At 47.8% G+C, this 17,691-nt stretch overlaps 1 protein-coding gene across 1 annotated transcript; it reads right to left on the bottom strand.

The window, feature by feature from the left end:
- Nucleotides 1–14,763: 14,763 nt before the first annotated feature.
- LOC143361513 (uncharacterized) lies at nucleotides 14,764–16,084 on the bottom strand. The gene is made up of 4 exons (XM_076800985.1): nucleotides 15,852–16,084; nucleotides 15,248–15,395; nucleotides 15,119–15,190; nucleotides 14,764–15,027 (listed from the first exon to the last, which is right to left on the bottom strand). Exons 1-4 carry the CDS (start codon nucleotides 15,902–15,904, stop codon nucleotides 14,896–14,898), a joined length of 405 nt encoding a protein of 134 aa, XP_076657100.1. The 5' UTR covers nucleotides 15,905–16,084; the 3' UTR covers nucleotides 14,764–14,895.
- Between the last annotated feature and the right edge of the window lie 1,607 nt (nucleotides 16,085–17,691).

The following is a 17,691-nucleotide window of genomic DNA, read 5'->3' as shown; positions in this document are numbered from 1 at the left end:
GGTATTTTCCTTCGTTTCTCCCGTTGCCTTGTGAAAGTTGGAAAGCCCTTAGCGCAGGGCTCGAAGCGAGGGCAGGAGACGCTGAACTTCGACAGAACTTTCATCACATATATCAATCGCTGAAATCTGTCGGTTTGTGATCAAAGTTTACTTTCCCACTTTTCCACGTACTCCCGGTACAACTCGGAGAACGGAACCCAGCCGGAGCTACCGTTTTCCGAGTTTCGTATAAACATCGTCGCGATTCCAGTAATAATAAAATAATAAAGTTTCAAGTGGTAATCCTGTTATCGATCCGATCGCATTGGTACGTACCACGTCCGACACGCAATTCTCGCGGTTCAAAACGAATCAAACCCATTTTTTATTCTTGTTTTAATTACTCGGGCGAGAGGGAGAGAGAGAGAGAGCAATTCGCGAGCGCCATGCTGCCTGGAAATTCCCACGAGAAATTTTCGGGACGAGATGCGAAAACAAGGCTCGCGGGTCGATGTGAAAATTCCGGAAAGTCGGTTTTCGCGACCGGACGCGAGCGCATCCCGGTTTTTTGCCGAGTTTTACCCGGGGCGAAGTCGTAAGTTGCCTCGAAGGCTTCAGTTTGCTCGTTTCCCTTGACACGGCAGGTACGGCACCAGAGAAAAATAGGTGTTCATACACTGCCGGCGTTTTCCGACTACAGTTAACAACACTCTTCTCCGACGTGGCGTTCAGCGAACAATTACACGTACCAGATTGCCGGACAGGAATTTCGCTTACCGTCGAACGAAAATAATGAACAGCTTCGACGCAACTCTGCACTCGCTATCGTCGGTCGCCAGCGGGAGACAATGGCATATAAAGGTACATTTTCAATAACCTATTTCGATCATCCAGAATGCGCCGAAACCGGGGTTTGATTGACGCCGGAGCGTTGATCTGCAACAGTGATCGTTGCGCGTTGCAAAAATATTTGACTACTTGCTGGACGAACAGTCGGCGTACAGCGGACAATGGAGCTTTTATGTTTCCTGTCGAGCCATTCGATTAGAGAGAAATAATGGGGTAACAACTGAACGCTGAACAAAAACAAACGAACTTGTCTTTGTTTCTCATCTGGGCTTTTCGTATTCGTTCGCACAGCTTGCAGCGGAATTTCCCAGAAAATTCCTAACCTGGAAAGAAGCGCGATCAACGCGGAAATGAAACGTAAACAATCACGTGAAATTCTATTATGCCGCAAAACTGGATCTTTGGTGAAGTCGTCGCCCGTTTTGACGAAGAGCTACAGTTTCCGATGGACACTTCCAGATATGTGTTTTCACGTTCTTTTATTATTATGTGGTCGCCGGAGAAAGCCGAGAAGAAGGTAGAAAAGAGATAAGAGGTCGAGGCGCTGGATCTAGGATTACGGAAGGAAATCGAGGAACGTATGGGGAAACGATTGTTCCCCGGTGGATGAGTTTTCAATTTCGGTCTCTCCTCGGGCCGAAAGACTGCGAGGGATCGGTTCGCCCGAGGAATATTATTCATTTCCGCGTTGGCGAATTAATATTCACGGTTATCGCGCCGCGCATCTGCCCGATAAAATACGGAAAACGGAAAACTAGTTTCCCGTGGCGAGACGTGTCCCGTCGACGCGAACTGTTCGATAAGATATGGCGATATCTTGGTCGATGAAGGCGGCGCATAAAACGGTTCGACTAGAAATATAATTGCCTGTCGGAACTTCGTTACGCTTTTAAGCTTCCTCTCCTCGAGCGGAGCCGCGTCTGCCCCGCGTCGCGGCTAATTAATCAAGTTTCGCGGTGGTTACACAAATTTAGAACGTTTTCGACGTACCGCACGGAGCCGCGCAAGCCCGTTTTCATAGCGATTACACCCCGTTTCGTTTCGTAGCGGTTCGCTTTTGTCGTCGGATTTCCAAGCCCGGTAGAACCTCGATTAACCGAGCTAATTGGGAGACAGTCGGGTCGCGTGCATTCACATCGGACAACAGAGAGTCCCGCGAAGAAATGGTTAACAGCGCGGTCGCGCACCTGCTTTTCATTTACGCGAGACTGCACCTTCGCGCGAAGCCGTTCGAAGGTTCGAGCACAATCTTTTCTCTCGTGTCGTCGCGCAACACCACCAGATTTTATCAATAGAATCGCGCCACGCTACGGAGAACAAAAGCAACAAAAAGTTTCGTACGTATTTCGAGTCCGATTCCGGTACGGCAGAAACGCGCTAATCGCGACTCCGGAGAACAAAACCGTGGATAATTCGAGATTCCGCGAATTTGTTTCCCGCGATTCCCTGGGATTGTGAAAAAGAACGCTGCGCGAATAGCAAGCAGATCGCGTGCAGGAAACCCGGGGGACAGGGGCGCGCTGCGCTGCGCTGCTGCGACCAGACAGAGAGAATACACGCTCGTCGAGCTGGCTCGCGAGGAAGACAAAGGAAACGTCAGCTTGTGTCACGTATCGGGCCAATGAAAACTTAATTCGTTCATTCAATCCGGCTGATGATTCAGGCTGCGGGCTGGTAAATGTCCGCCGACGCGCCGCGTGTACCAGCGTTTTATCGACGAACGAATTCCACCGAGAGAGAGAAAGAGAGAGAGAGAGAGAGAGAGAGAGAGAGAGAGAGAGAGAGAGAGAGAGAGAGAGAGAGAGAGAGAGAGAGAGAGAGAGAGAGAGAGAGAGAGAGAGAGAGAGAGAGAGAGAGAGAGAGAGAGAGAGTGAATCGGTTCTCTCGATCGACGTGGAAGAATTCGCCGGATGATTAATCGATTCGCGCGCGCCGGAAGACTTATTTAGCGACTTCGTTTCGGGGAAACGCGATCCTCTCGTCCCCCGGGACACAATGCGACCGGTGAAATGTTCTTGATGAAGAGCTCTCTAGCAATCGCGTCTTTTCAATGGTCCTCCACGCGACCGCGACTCGAAACTTTTTAATGGAGACCGGCACGGGAATTTTCAAATCGTCTCGAGTACCGTGTACCGCTTTTGATATCTCGTCGTCGAAACATGCTTTAAGATAATCCCCGTGGACCGATGCTCCGAGAGAAAACGCTTACCTTTGTGATTCTCTTTGTCATGATTCTATGGCTGGTCGCGTGCTCGATCGCCGATACACAATGGAGAGCACGCGGGACGACGGGGAGACAGAAAATGTACTGCCGAGCGAAAGAGTCAGACCGAATTATTAGTTTTACTTCTGGAAAATTCCTCTTGAATAGAAAGACAGCGAAAAAAAGATTCAGATTTCTCTGGCCCTCGTATTTCTGATTCTTCCGGCTAGAACGACTATTCGTTTCCTCCGTCGAGCAGCGCGCACGTGTAAACGACGAGGCAAGTAAAAATTTATAAAACCGGGGATTGTTCGCCCGAGTGTAGGCAACCCGCTCTCCTTTCGTGCGCGTCGCATTCTCTTCCCCAGGCCGTCACGGAAAAAGGTACACGTGCTAATGGCCGGGCAATCCTATTTCTTCCCTGGGAATTCGCTGGTCTCCGAAGGTGACCACGGCGCGGAAACGGTTGCGTGGGCGTTGATTCGATTAAACCGTGCGCGGCAAAAATCGTCGCGTTGGAAGAAACAAGAACGGCCCGGCGCGACGCGACGCGGCGAGTTGTCGAAAAATGCGGAATAATCGGAGCGCACCGGTTAATCGGAGTCGAGCAGGCGAGGAATTTCATTTTCCAACGATCTGATTTTTTTTCTCCCGGCCCGTCCCGCGTCGATCGGCCGAGGCCGCATAATTATTACGAGCGGCCGAAGCTCGATAAATTCCGGCGAATTCACGAGCGACCGCGAAACGCGTTGCTCGCGCAAACAGCGCGGCCCGAAGTTTCTTGTCCGCATTATCCAGCCGCGGCGAAAGAAGCGGCGCAGTTTCCGTCGAGTTCGCTCCTGCATTAGATTATAGCCAATTTTTAATTTCTCGAGTACTACACAGAATTGTGAGAATTTTGTCATTTTGTTCCAGGAGTGGAAACGTTTATCGATTCGCGGAAAAACGGCGAACCGAGCCGATTCGATCGCGGAAAAGAGCATTCGCGGGACGTCGAGCGTGTCCCGGCTCGGCTCGATGTTTCTTCGCCGACGAATGTTTTCAATGGGATTCGATATAAATGCTCTAATTGGTTCGGTAGAGTTGAAAGGTAGGGGGTAATGCGATTTTTTTCCTCCGGCCACGGGAAAAGAGCCGGAGAGAGAAAGAGTGGAAGTAATTACGAGGCTCGCGGAATAGCGTATTAATTGAAAGAATTCTCGTTGGTCAAATATTTAAACGATCCTTCGCCGCTCCCGTCGTCCTTCCATTAGCGCTGAACGATTTCGGATTCCTTGCATCGCAATCGCGACCGAGATCGCGAGCCGGCTTCCATCTTAAATCATTCGACGAATCAATTTATTCGTGTACACTTAACGGTCCGGACGGATCCGAAATCCGTCCGAGCAAACGCGTTCTGTCCCCTTTAACGGGATATCCGTTTAAGTCCGATGTGGGTTATCGCAGCTGTAGGTAAAACTTCGGGCACGATCGTTCAAAACCCAGAAAAAAGAAGAACAATCGGAATAAACTCGGCCGCGATGAATTCTTTCGCAAACAATTTCTTTTTTTTTTCGCTTGCCAACCGTGTTAAGGGATGCGTGCGAAATACGCAACGGTTTTCGCCGCGCGATGTGAAGTAATCTGGAAAATTTGCAGCTGGCTCAGCACTTCGCTGATAAGCAAAATATGCAAATTTCTGCGGATCAGTTGAATATTGACCTGCTCAGCTTTTTTTGTGCTCGCTCCGTGTAAAACAATTGCGTATGGTTTGTGGCGCACAATCCAAGCTCTTTAGCGTTTCATCGCGAGATAAATGAGCTGGGGCAATAATTACTGTTGTTAAAAAGTAATCCAAGCGAATGGAAAGTCTCGCGGTCAAAAGGGCACACGTGTCTACATACGTGGCAGAACAGTCGGGAAAATGATTCATTAGCGTCGAGGATAGAGAGAACCGGTTGGAAGTTACGAAAGTAAATTTACATATGTCCACAGACTTTTTGGAAAAACGGACTGGCAGAAGGGAACGTAATTTTTCTGTTTGAACGTTAACATTCCGCGGAGATAATGCAGCTGGCTTCCGCGCAGACGGCTCTCTTTAGGTTCTAGGTAGAAGTATTGTGTTTCACATAGTTCAGCAATAAATAATAATAATCATGGAAAGTATCGATCGATGGTGTGGGGCAGGACTGACTGCAGCGCAGAAGAGCGAGTGTATTAGTTTCAGTGGAAAGTTTGGAAGCCCGGTTTTTTAATAGCAGCGAAATCATAGAGCGATAAAAAATTTTTCAATTGCACGGGTGTGCCGCTCTTTGACAGAAAATTGTCGGATCCGGCAAGAAAATCTGAAAAATTACCGTACAGTTTTTTAATATTCCTGTGCGTTATAAATGCTCCACGATCCGTAAGCCAGTAGACGAGAGATTTCAAAAATTCGGCGATGCTACCTTTCCACACGAAATTGTTATGGAAAGTACCGAATGTACCAATACCTTTTGGGCCCTGTGTAGCCCCAGAAAGCGTGTGGGTGTGTGTCGGTATCATCGAAAAGCTTGAAAATTCACATTTTTGTTTATAAATATTTGATGCTCGGTATCCCAATAAAGCAGAGATTGAAAACTCTCGATTGCCGTAGCGCGCAACTTTTTAACATATAAAATTGCCCGGGTGGGGGTGAAAGCACCGAATGCACCGATACTTTTCGGGTTCCGGTGCAGAGAGAGGAGGAATGGTCGACGCGCCGGGTGTATTAGTATCATTGAAAGGCTTGATTACGGACACGACGAGGATATAAGCGGGCGGGCTCGGCGCCATTACGGTAGTTTAAAACGAACAAACGGACGAGAGCCGGGTGGGGAAAAAATCGCGGAACGGGTGGGGATGGCACGAGAACGGAAGTGGGAAGGGAAAAACGAGCGGGCCTCGAAAGCGCTTCCAAGAGATTTACAGGAGGACGGGTATACGCGCGCCTCTCCTCCCTGCTGCACCCTCTGCCACCCCCTTTGCGCCCCTCGTCGTTGCAATTCGCTCTTAAAACCAGCCCGCCGTCGGTTGAAAAATGCCGGCCCCTGTCCCGGCCCCGCCGATAACAAACATTCTAATTGCGAATTTAAATGCGCGGCGTGCCACCGCGAACGATTACGATCTGGATTATTTAGCGACGAAAGCTCGGCCGACGCCATCGCGCCGCCGATATGAATTTATTTCCTCTGATTTATTGCTCGGCCGTCCGTCGCTTATTTACAACCCGACGCGCCGCTCCACCCGGAGGATACCCCGGTCATACTCGATTCGCTGGAATTTCATAAAACGTGACCCGCCAGCCCCGTTTCCCGGAGAACTGATTAAATCTGTCTCAGCCGACCGACGCATCGTTTAGGCAAAAAGCGCCGCGCCTTTTTCTTCCTTCCAACGTCGACGCTGTTTCCGCGTCCCTCGATCCATCGATCGCCGAAATAGATATAATCGAGTAGAATATGTTGTTCGTTTAAATATGTATTCGTTTTTTCCGAGTGACTCGGTCGGAATATCACGGTGCTTTCGTTCCTGTTCATGTCGCTGCACTTGGTATATTTTCTTCGGAATTATTGCTCGGAAATGCTCGATGCGAATGCAAATTTGCGTAATTACACCGGATCCGTGTGCATCGAAATGTGCATCCGGCAAAATAAAACGATCCGTTAATCACCGTGGAGCGGTAATCGATCGGCAAAATGTTCGAATTACCAGCAATAAGTGGGCCATCGATTAAAAACCAGAATTCATTAATACGAATGCCTCGGAAAAAGTAGCAAACAAAACGTTGCGTTAACGGGACGTTTAATGAGCCGATAATCCTCTCGTGCGCTCGCATCGTCTAATTCTGACGGTGTGAACATTTACGGTTGAACGTACGCATGTATTCACGGAATATATATTTATATCGACATGTATATATATATATATATATATATATATATATATATATATATATATATATATATATGTATAACGTTTCAAAGAATTCATAATCACACTCGTTTCGCCGGTTGCCACGGCAGCAGATCGATCGCGCTCGGATTATTGCGGACCGTTTCAATCCTCGGAGCTAACGAATCTACTATATAATTTCCAATACTCGGCGGGGAACTCTGAAAAATGTTCCGGTAAAAGGCGTCAATTAAACAGCGTTCCTTCAAACGGGAGCGAAGCCTTTTGAATCCCCTGCTCGGTTTCCATTCCGCGCCGGCCGCCTAGCCGCGCCGCGCCGCGAGAATAAGTCTATTCTCCCGGGAAGAAAGTGCCATTCAGGAATTTAATATTAATACACCGTCCAGAATTACGCCGGGCGCAACTCCTTACTTAAAACTGTGCAACGCTGTTAGCTCTTTCGCGGTCTAGGATCTTTTATTCCGCTTGTGCATTCGTTGATTAGCACCCCTCTCAGCTCCATTCGGCCGGGCTGAAAGATTATTAACGAGTAAAACATTAATTTGTGGTGCCATTAGATTTCGTCGAAAGACGATAGACGAAGATTTAGTCGAAAGAAATGTCCATAAACTTCTCTCCCTTTTTACGTCTCTGTTGGACTCCCGCGGAGAAAAAAAAAACAGAAATGAAATAATAAAAACGCGAAGGAGATCGTTCGAACGCTGTTTCCGTCATGAATACTTTTAACCGTAAAATTAATACCGGCTCTGGCGCGCGTATCACGGGATACGAATCCAATATTTACGTTGGCAGAGACGTTTTCCGGACGGCCGGGATTTTATATTCTGCGCGCATTCCTCGCGGGCCACCAGCTTCAAATTTGAAGAGGGGAAACACGGGAAAACAATTTGACCATAATTAGGGATCGGAGAGTATTCCCTAGCGAAACGTTTCGGCCGTTATCGCGACGATTTTCTGGACGTTCTATCGCGAATTCCGCTGGGAAAGATCCGCCGTGAGGAGAGGCGGGGGGCACGTAAAAACTCGGGGAACACGCGAAAGAACAATAATTATTCCCCTCGAAAATAGCCGGGCGAGGAAACGTCGCGAAACGTGCCGTGCCTCCAGACTCGCGAGTAATACGAGTCAGTAACCGGTCAGCCGTTCCTTAGAGTAGCGAAAACAGAAACGGAACGAGAAAGGAAGTCTTGTTTGTTGGGTTAAATTAAACCGGGGGAAAAACGAAATGTTTTCATTTGCCTAATGCGACTCTTAGCTTTAACGTTCTTTCTTCTTCGTTTCTTTTTTGTTCTTATTAAATTACGTAACCGGAGGTTCTGCGAAGAGTCCAGTGGAAGTGGCTCGTTTGCAGCCAGACACACTTTGACGCGTTCAACGGTGCGTCAGTCACCGTTGACCGACATAAACCAACGCATTCGTGCCTGTAATCGGTGTTTCCACTAATTCTCTAGTTTTTAGTAGCTCGCCAAAACCAATGACCGAATTAATTTGCTTTGTACAGTCGAGTCGGCGTGAAACCGATCCTCGTTGGCCGGCGTTCGATTTACACCACGTCAGAAGCGTAATTTACATTTTCTGAAGCGTCGTTAACATCGGTAACGACACAACAGGTTCACAGAGGCGTGCGCACACGCAACAAAGCGACTACCCGACACGTAAAATTCCGAGATTTTTCCCGGGCGATGATTTAAATTGTTTGCTTGGCCGGGAAATATTCTCGAAAATATTTTACAAGCCGCCGCGCGCTTTGTCGCCGGTGAAATATACGCGAAAGGATTCGATAATCTTCGCGCGCACTGTCACAGCGGCAACGCATGGTTCGCGACGCACGCGAAAATAAACTATGCTAAGCGACTCGAAAGAGAGAGAGAGAGAGAGAGAAACGGTTACAGGTGTGTGCGTGCCCACATGATTTTTCACTGTGCACGATCGCAGCACCCGCAAACTTTGGAATGCGTGCCTCCCGCTGGAAAACTTGTTCGATAGGTTCTCTATTCTTTCGTTACGTTATATTTCGAGCATCGAGATAAAAAAACGAGCGTATTTCCCGTTTTTATTGCGCCGGATTAAACGTGAATCCTTTTTCTATCCGATAACGATGATTTCATTCCATTCTGTCCCGGTATTGTGCGAGGTTTACAATACCGATTTTCGTTCGCAGACGGACGAACAACGATCGCCGATGTTATTTCAACTATCATTGGCACACGAGCTTTATCAATGCGCTCGATTTTAGCATGGAATCAATGGAACCGTGGGACCAGTCGCGCAAAAATCGCACACACGGTTTATTTTCCCGTGTATTCCTTCATACGGGGACTGTGCACCGCCCATACGATGAAAATTCGATCGATCCGAACCATGGAACGAATTCCGTTCCGTCTGCGATTGTGTGAAAATTAACGTTCCAATTTGTCTCTCCGCATCGATGGAAAATAATAATAATGCTCCGGTTTTATGAATTTTAATAATCAGATTTTATTCGATTCGAAAACCATAGAAGATAGGAGGTTTCTTTTATAAACGGTAATCTCGAATTTGGTGGGATATATTATTAAATCCGTTCGATTTACTTGATTACTCGTTCGCTTGGATGAAGCACTTTTTCAGGAAATTCTGCGACTGATTTTCTTCCTGGCATATGAAATTACTGGATCGGTTGTCAACAGAAGAAAGTTTCAAAGGATATCTTGATAACGAGAAACGGCAGTAAAGCAAGTTACAGGAATAATATGAGAATAAAATAAATATACTCGAAGGTTCTACAAATGTTTAACGATGTTACACAACCGTGTTGCGCAATATTATTTCTCGAGTTAATTCAATAAATAGCCCCGGCACGACCAATAATATCGTATCGTCCACATCGGAAATCGGATACGCTGAAATGTAATTTAATGCAAAATGTTGAGCGTGAAGGGTCGCGTCCTTGCGCGTCAAGGGGTTGGGAAGCAAACCGATGATTCCGAGTATCGAGAAAGTAATCGGGCCCTGTAACTTGTACGGTGGCCGAGCCTGTAAAATTCGCAAATTGAACGCATGTTCGAGGAGAAGATCAATCGTCCCCTTGGATCGTTTCGGCGAGTATGTCCGGCGCATTAACGATCCGCCGTATTTTCGGTGCCCACCTCCAGGGACATGTTGGCCGAAGAACCGAGAATCATGTTTACTCTGTTGGATCCTCGGAGCCACTATATACGACTCCTGGACCGGTGTCTAGTGGGAAATATTTTCTCGGTGAAAGATGCTTGCGAGCCACTATTGGTTTTGCGGTTCCACGGCTGGCATCCTGGTTTTCTTTATCCCGGTACGTGGCTCGTTTACACCTGCAATTCCACGGGTGTACAGGTCGCTTCAAACGGACAGATCATTTTAACGGGTTCTGTTAATACGCATTCGGTCACTGTGTAATCGGCTCTTCCCAAAGAAATTCAATTTTCCAAGAACACGAAATACATTTCGATGTTTGACTCCGCGACTGTGAATAGCACGACGCGAATTAAACGTACCGAAATGTTCACTGGTTCGGCATTATCATTTTCTGGTGTCTCTGTTCGTTGTTGAAACGTTCCATCAAATACAAAGCACCCGACCGGTGAAACGTTAAAATAATTTAATAATTCAGTAGGCGTTGGACCTCGCGATTATTCTGCTACGTACTGTGACTTTGAATAACGTGCGCGAAATTAATTCGACTATCTTTACGGTAAAGTACGAGACATTACTTTACGACAAAAATGATTTTTTACCACCTTTTTGCCTTTTTAAAGACCACAACAGACACCAGCGAAGCGTTAATAAACTTCGTTCGCCTGTTCAGAACTGGGTTCATCGACAGGATTATGCTGATCCCCGAGGAGTCGGAAGTTCTTAATTTCTGAACGAGATTTTTCTATTAGCAGGGGGAAGGGGGGAAGGGGGGAGAGGGAAAGCCGGTAAAAGAGGAAGAAAGGGGCGCAAGGATAACTGCGCGTGAAGAATGAAAAGCCGAGGGAGATTTTCAAGTGGGTCGCAACGAGGGTCGACGACAAGTTGGGGGAAGTCGGAGCACCGGAGGAGCAGGGTAATTAATATCAGTTAAGCAGGAACTTAGAAGACGCAATAAGTTAATAAGCAGGGCCACGAAGTTCGGCACGCCGATCCACGCTCGTCCGGTTCCTGCGGGGCCGATCTGACACGTTTCCCACGATCGCTATCCGAACCTGAAGGCTAATTAACCGCGACCGAAAGATTTCCAACCCGCCGCGAGAGTGTACACTCGAAAGTCACGATGTAGCATGATGTTGAACGCAACGGGACCATAAACCGGCGGTCCCGACGCGGGTCCTGACAGTTATGGCACTTTGGGAACCGAAACTGATTTGCGAGAGAAAATCGGCCTCAGAAATGGCAATTCGGATATTTTCTTTTTTCTCTCCGCTGTGTCACTGCCTCGGGCTTTCATTAATGATTACCCTCGCGTGTCAAAGAGCTTCTGTTAAATTAAATTATAATTTTCCCATGTCGTTCTCTCTTATAATGTGTGTAGCGCACTCTCGGTGTTGTTATCAAAGGCTACTTGATTCTCGTACGATCCTCGGACGAAAACATTTCCTGTTTCGGATTGCGATTTAACGCGTTCAATACAATTAATCGTGTTCCGTTTAATTAAAGCGGGAAACGAAACATTCGAGAAAATCGTACGAGAATATTTTGCAGAATTGTCGAAGCTGAGGATTTCTTCGTAAAAAAGAAATACATACTTAATAAACCGATAAGCCCATAAGATCGATTTCCGGAGGAGTTGCCGGATTCGATGGCTGGCAGTGTCGGTGGCTCGGGAATCATCAAAGCGGGGTCGCGCGAATCTCCAATTTCACGGAGATCGAACGACACCGGTGATCATCGCGGCCAGCCAGTGATCGGTCTCGGCGCCTAGATTGGCGGAGCGGACGTGTCGCTAATAGGTAAACAGCACGTGCATAAATACGGTAGGCCGGGTGCGCGATTGTCGGAGCCGCGGCCTGCCAGCCGTAGATGTACTACCGAATCTGGTTTCCGGCCGAACTAACATGTAACGTATGATCCGCGATGGCGTCGAGGAAGCATGGGGGAGGCTTATGCAAGAGCTCGGCGCCAGCTTAAGGCGGCTAACGGGGTGTTTGCACGTCGCGTTACACGAACGCCGCGTATCGTGACGCGACAGGGAACGCGTGGCTTTAAACCATCGGATCGGTCCGATTTAGGCAACGATAATTACGGTGCTTCGCGTCGGAGAACCTTTTTATCCCCTCCGCTTGCAACCTCGCTGGAAATATCCTCGACGATTCAGTCCTCGCCGACTTCTCGAATTTTGAAAATAGTGCTCGAGTGTATTTTTTCGTCCTATTTCGGTTTTCGATCTCTCCTTTCCTTTCGCGAGCCCGCAATCTCCGCGCGCGCATTTATCGCACCGTAAAGAGGGCGTAATGACGGATCGCACGAATTCTTCGTTGATGCACCGGCCATCGGGCAAACTGGGTCCGCGCGAGCGGCGTTTAAGCGCCTCGACGAGCGTCTCTAAGCGAGCGAAATCTGCCCCGATAATGTAACGCAACCGTTCCGATACTCTATCGATCCGAGCCGAAGGAGTCCGTTTATGGGCCAGCAGCCGCGAACCACGGATCGAAGTGACATTAAGGAGGCGTGAAAGGCACGCGCAGGATTTACCCAGCTTATCGGCTCCAAGACGATGTTTGCACGTCGGCTCGTGTACGCCGAGGTATTCGGTGAGCGGACACACGCGTGTCTGGCAATTGCTCGCCACGCGGATTAATTAGTTCACGTCCGAATCGCTTGCGAAGACACTTTACAACATTTTCTTTACAACAGCACGATCAGAGCAGGTATTGTCGGTGAAAGAAATATTGTCAAGAAAAGACACCCTCAGCGAGGGTGCAACTAATGCACAGACAAGTTAGCGGTGACCGAAGTTAATCGAAATAAGTGTAGCGAACTTCTCGTGGACCGATTACTTGGGGGAAGTTCGTTTCTTGCGTCATCGCCGGGGAAAAGTTGTTGCTTATAGGACCACTTGACTGGGGGCGCAAGAAACACACCGTGTTTGTTCCACCCGACAGTGATTTATCTTTATTAGCGAACCCTGAACCGACTCGCGGGCTCCAGGGCGGACATTAACGACGCTGACGTGCGTATTAATATCACGCACGGGTCTGGGCTCGAATTACTTTCCGATAGGTTTTCCGTGCGGCTTGTGCCATGCTCCGTTAATTTGTGTCGTCTAATTACGGTGGCGGCGAATCGAACGAATTTCTAGCTCCGTACGTGAAATCTTTTAGAAACAATTATTCTGCGTTCCTAATTGAGATTCTTTTCTTTTCAGGGGACTTGGACCGACACGGGTGACTCGAGACAAACGAGATAAACGGAGAAGAGGATTTCAGGAGGAAAAAGCGTTCGAGAAATTTCCCGGGCAATTAATCGTTTATTCTAACGATCGACTTTCCGTTAATAACCGGTTAACGATTGCTCGGGGGAGCCTCCATAATTCCACGACCTCCAGAACCTAATATCCCGGCTAACGAACCAACGATGTATGGGCGTCGTAATCCCAGCTCATTGATTATCCGATCAGTGTAGAGTTATTTACGTAAACGTTGCTCAGCCGCCGAGGATTGGCCGGGTGTTACACCCTCGAGACTCGGTCGCGCGACGCATTGTTCCAATAAAGTTTGTTGAATAAACCATTCCGAATCTGCGGTGCCGTTCGAGATTCATCCGGAACGTTGATTACGCTGCTCGTTCGATCGCGGCTGCGAAATTCGAATTAATCTCGACCGGTTCCAAGGGGTAACCCCCCCCCCCCCAGTAGTGGGATAACATTTTGACAGTTACGGTGGAGCCGTTTGCAACAATTACCGAGATAACACAGTCCCGAAAACAATCGACTCGCTGCGGACAGTCGTTGATGGTTGAGAGTGGATGACGAGCGACGCGCGAAAACGACGAAGTCATTAAAGCTTGCCGAAGAAAGCGCGTCAAGACCGCGGGAGCACAATGGCCTCGTGGGCTGGCAATATACCATGCCGCAGCCCCGGGATTCATCGGCCGGGAAGTCGGTGGTACGATAACAAACCCTCCATTGAATGGCGCGGCTTCTCTGCGAGGAGCCTCTTGGAACACCATCGACGAAATGGAAGATATCCGAGAGCCCGTAGAGCCGCACTTTGTATTCCGCTGTTACCTCGACAACCTGCACCGTCGTTCGTAGTCGAGAGGGCCGAGGAATCGGCGCCGTTTAATGCTTTTAAACAGAATATTCCGGCCAGGAACCTTTGACAATCGAGGTCCGATCAGATTCCGGCTCGGAGACGGATGACATCTTCCGATCGGTCACTTTAACCCTTGCGTTGATATCGATCAAGTTTGGCCACGAGAAAGATCTGCACTATGATGAAAGGTGTAAACAACTTCCAGATGTATCTTGTTGGAGAACCCTATATTTCTCTTCACCCTCAACAGTTGTGATACAAAGAAGATTCGCTACCGATCTACCGTGACGATTTTGCCATTGAATAACGATCCCTCACTGTCGATTTTTTTCTATCAACGAAAAACATCCAGTGTTCCCGAAACAAACTGTAATTAAATTCTCCCAGTCGTACTATCAACGCGGATTCGATCAATCCGTTTCTCATCGGTTCGATCGATCCTTATTTACGTCAATCGGGCGCGATCGCGACGAACAAATTCATCAATTACCGACAAAGTGATAAATAGGCCTGCGGGTATTGTCGTCGGTACAGACTTTTAGCAGGCTTTAAACAGTCATCGATCTACTCAACTTGGCACTTGGAATTTTAGGCTACTCTGTTATAAACAACCGCGAGTCAGGGAATGATATCTATCGAGACGAAGGTAACAAATCCGAAGAAAAGTCACAATTTGTTCAACAGCGCAATTAAGCATCGACGCGTTTAGTCGACGATCATCGGTGATGGGTGTCTGCAGGGTATCGACTTCCCATCGTGGCAGCAAAGTGGATCGTCGTTCGTCAAACCGGTGAACTTCCAGGCAGTGGCATCGCAGACCTTCGCGTATACAGCAACCTAACAGACAGTGTCATCGGTTAAGTTTTGCGAGTCAGATTTTACCACTTCGGATCAATTTAATTTCCAATGGACCATCGAAAGGACTCACCCGCATATTTTCCACGTGCGTGCTGATCTTCTCGCAGATCATTTGCGGCGCTTTCTCCTGCGCGCTCTCCGCCTGCACAGAATGTCCATTAGCGATTGTTCAATGCATTCGGCCCGATTATTTACTTACCAGAGCGACGCACAGTGTAAGACACTTGCCCTCCCCCTCATCGTCACACGTGACGTTCAACTGAAGCGACCGTTCGATAATCGACTTCGACATCGCCACGACCGGAAAAACGCCGCACTTGCACGGCCCCATCTCTGCCGCTTGTGGCCTGGCACAATTAATGAAACAATTAATGAAACAATTAATCGACAGAGATTGAATCGGTAATACACCGTGGACGAACTGTTCGCGTTCAATAGCAGCCGGTATTCCGTGAACGGTTAGCACGGTAAATTGAATCAAGTCGTCAAATGACTGTACCTTAACACTTTGCTTATCGGGAGCCTATTAATCATCTGTTGAAGTCAAATAATTAATCATCTGGCTTTTTAATGATTTATGTAAAAGAAGCTCGATAATTTTCTGTTAAATAGTAATTTCAGAGAAGGTCCCTTCACTGCACTGTAAAGACTATTTCCGGTAAGTAAAGTGTTGACATTGATATCAATCAAAGAAAATAAATTGAAATTCAAGTATCGTGTAAAGACGACATGCAAAACGTAGTACAGACGACATAATAATAATAAAATGTTCGATAATACGAGGAATGCAAGACGATCGTTACATGGCGAATGGAAAAACGACGAGCAGAAGCACAAAGCACAGGAATCGATTCATGGTGAACAGGATTTCGGCGCACAATTGACTCGCAAAGCCACTCTCGAAAGACGAACGCTCGAGCAAGACTCCTCATTTATATGTTCGAAAAGTGCCCCTTCCCATTGTCTTTGCATACCGTTCTTACGTATCAAATTATCAATCGATAATGTTCGATTGTAGTCGCGTTGTAATGCGAGAAATGTGTTAATCCGGTGTCGGTTGTTGTCACCGTTCTCAGCTGCGTCGTTTCGTTTCCAGATCGTGATTCGAATCAATATTTCCTTACGAAATTAGCTTGTGAATTGCTAAAAATTTAAGTGCGAGCACAGTTTCATTTTTTCTTAAAATATACTGATTAACAAAGAATTTTTTAGCGAAGCGTTACCATTATTTTGTCCAACCCCTGCAGAGTTGACTGGTCTCTTTCCAAAGAAGAAGGTTTCGGAAGGGCCGAAATTTCTTCGTCGTTCGGACAGAGTATAATTATTTTCTACTGAAACGTCGATCCATCACGACCATGGGCGGAGACCTATTCTTCTCGGGCAATTTCCTAATCGTAATTACCTTGGGTGGCCCCGCGATTCTAGAACTCGTCGAGAAGAAAGAATGGAAAATAAAAATCGCTGAAACAACTGCGCCAGCTTGAATCGCAAGTCCAAGGAAGTCGGAGCAATGGTCGCGAGTTAGGGCAGCTCCTTGAACTGTGAGAGGGCGAAAGTTGCTCGCTTAGCAGTGAAAACTTCGAACGCTCTTTTCTTTGTGCCGAGTCAAAAGCGATGCAGGATTATAAATGAACAAGTAGTCGCTTAAAAGCAAAGTTAAAAGGGAGATTGAGCCAGGCGAATATCGCATGGCAACGACAGAATACCTGCGAATTAAACGCTTTGAACGGCGACAAAAGATTGGACGGATACGTTTTAATTGAATAACTTCGCAGAGTGTCCAACCGAGAAACTATTAATGGATTGACGCAATGGGGATATCCTCCGGCTATGTCGAAGTACTTTTAGGAATCATATATAAATATATATGTATAATGCATTTTACACGTAGCAGGGGCAAATAGGGCTGCTCGCGTATGGAATTTCGGCATAGTGATGCACTCTAGCGTAGTAGAATCTACCTGGCTAACCAGATGCATGTTAGTGTTCAGGATTCCTCCGCTACGTAGCGCCACGTACATTTTCCGGCAAAATCTGCGTACAGCGCCATTACCTTGTAGCGGCGAAACGTCCAAGCTTGTAGCCGATTAGCGTTTCAGGATTCCTTCGCTAGGTGGGGCCACGCACAACTTCCGGCAAAATCTGCGAACAGCGCCATTACCTCGTAGCGGCAAAACGCCCAAGCTTGTAGCCGATTAGTGTTTCAGGATTCCTCCGCTAGGTGGCGCCACGTACAACTTCCGGCAAAATCTGCGTACAGCGCCATTACCTCGTAGCGGCGAAACGCCCAAGCTTGTAGCCGATTAGTGTTTCAGGATTCCTCCGCTAGGTGGCGCCACGTACAACTTCCGGCAAAATCTGCGTACAGCGCCATTACCTCGTAGCGGCGAAACGCCCAAGCTTGTAGCCGATTAGTGTTTCAGGATTCCTCCGCTAGGTGGCGCCACGTACAACTTCCGGCAAAATCTGCGTACAGCGCCATTACCTCGTAGCGGCGAAACGCCCAAGCTTGTAGCCGATTAGTGTTTCAGGATTCCTCCGCTAGGTGGCGCCACGTACAACTTCCGGCAAAATCTGCGTACAGCGCCATTACCACGTAGCGGCGAAACGCCCAAGCTTGTAGCCGATTAGTTTCGGATTGCC

This window comes from Halictus rubicundus, chromosome 15 (genome assembly GCF_050948215.1).
Source record: "Halictus rubicundus isolate RS-2024b chromosome 15, iyHalRubi1_principal, whole genome shotgun sequence".
Classification (NCBI taxonomy): Eukaryota; Metazoa; Arthropoda; class Insecta; order Hymenoptera; family Halictidae; genus Halictus; species Halictus rubicundus.
The sequence above is the reverse complement of the archived record's forward strand: the minus strand, read 5'-3'. Positions and strand labels throughout refer to the sequence as shown.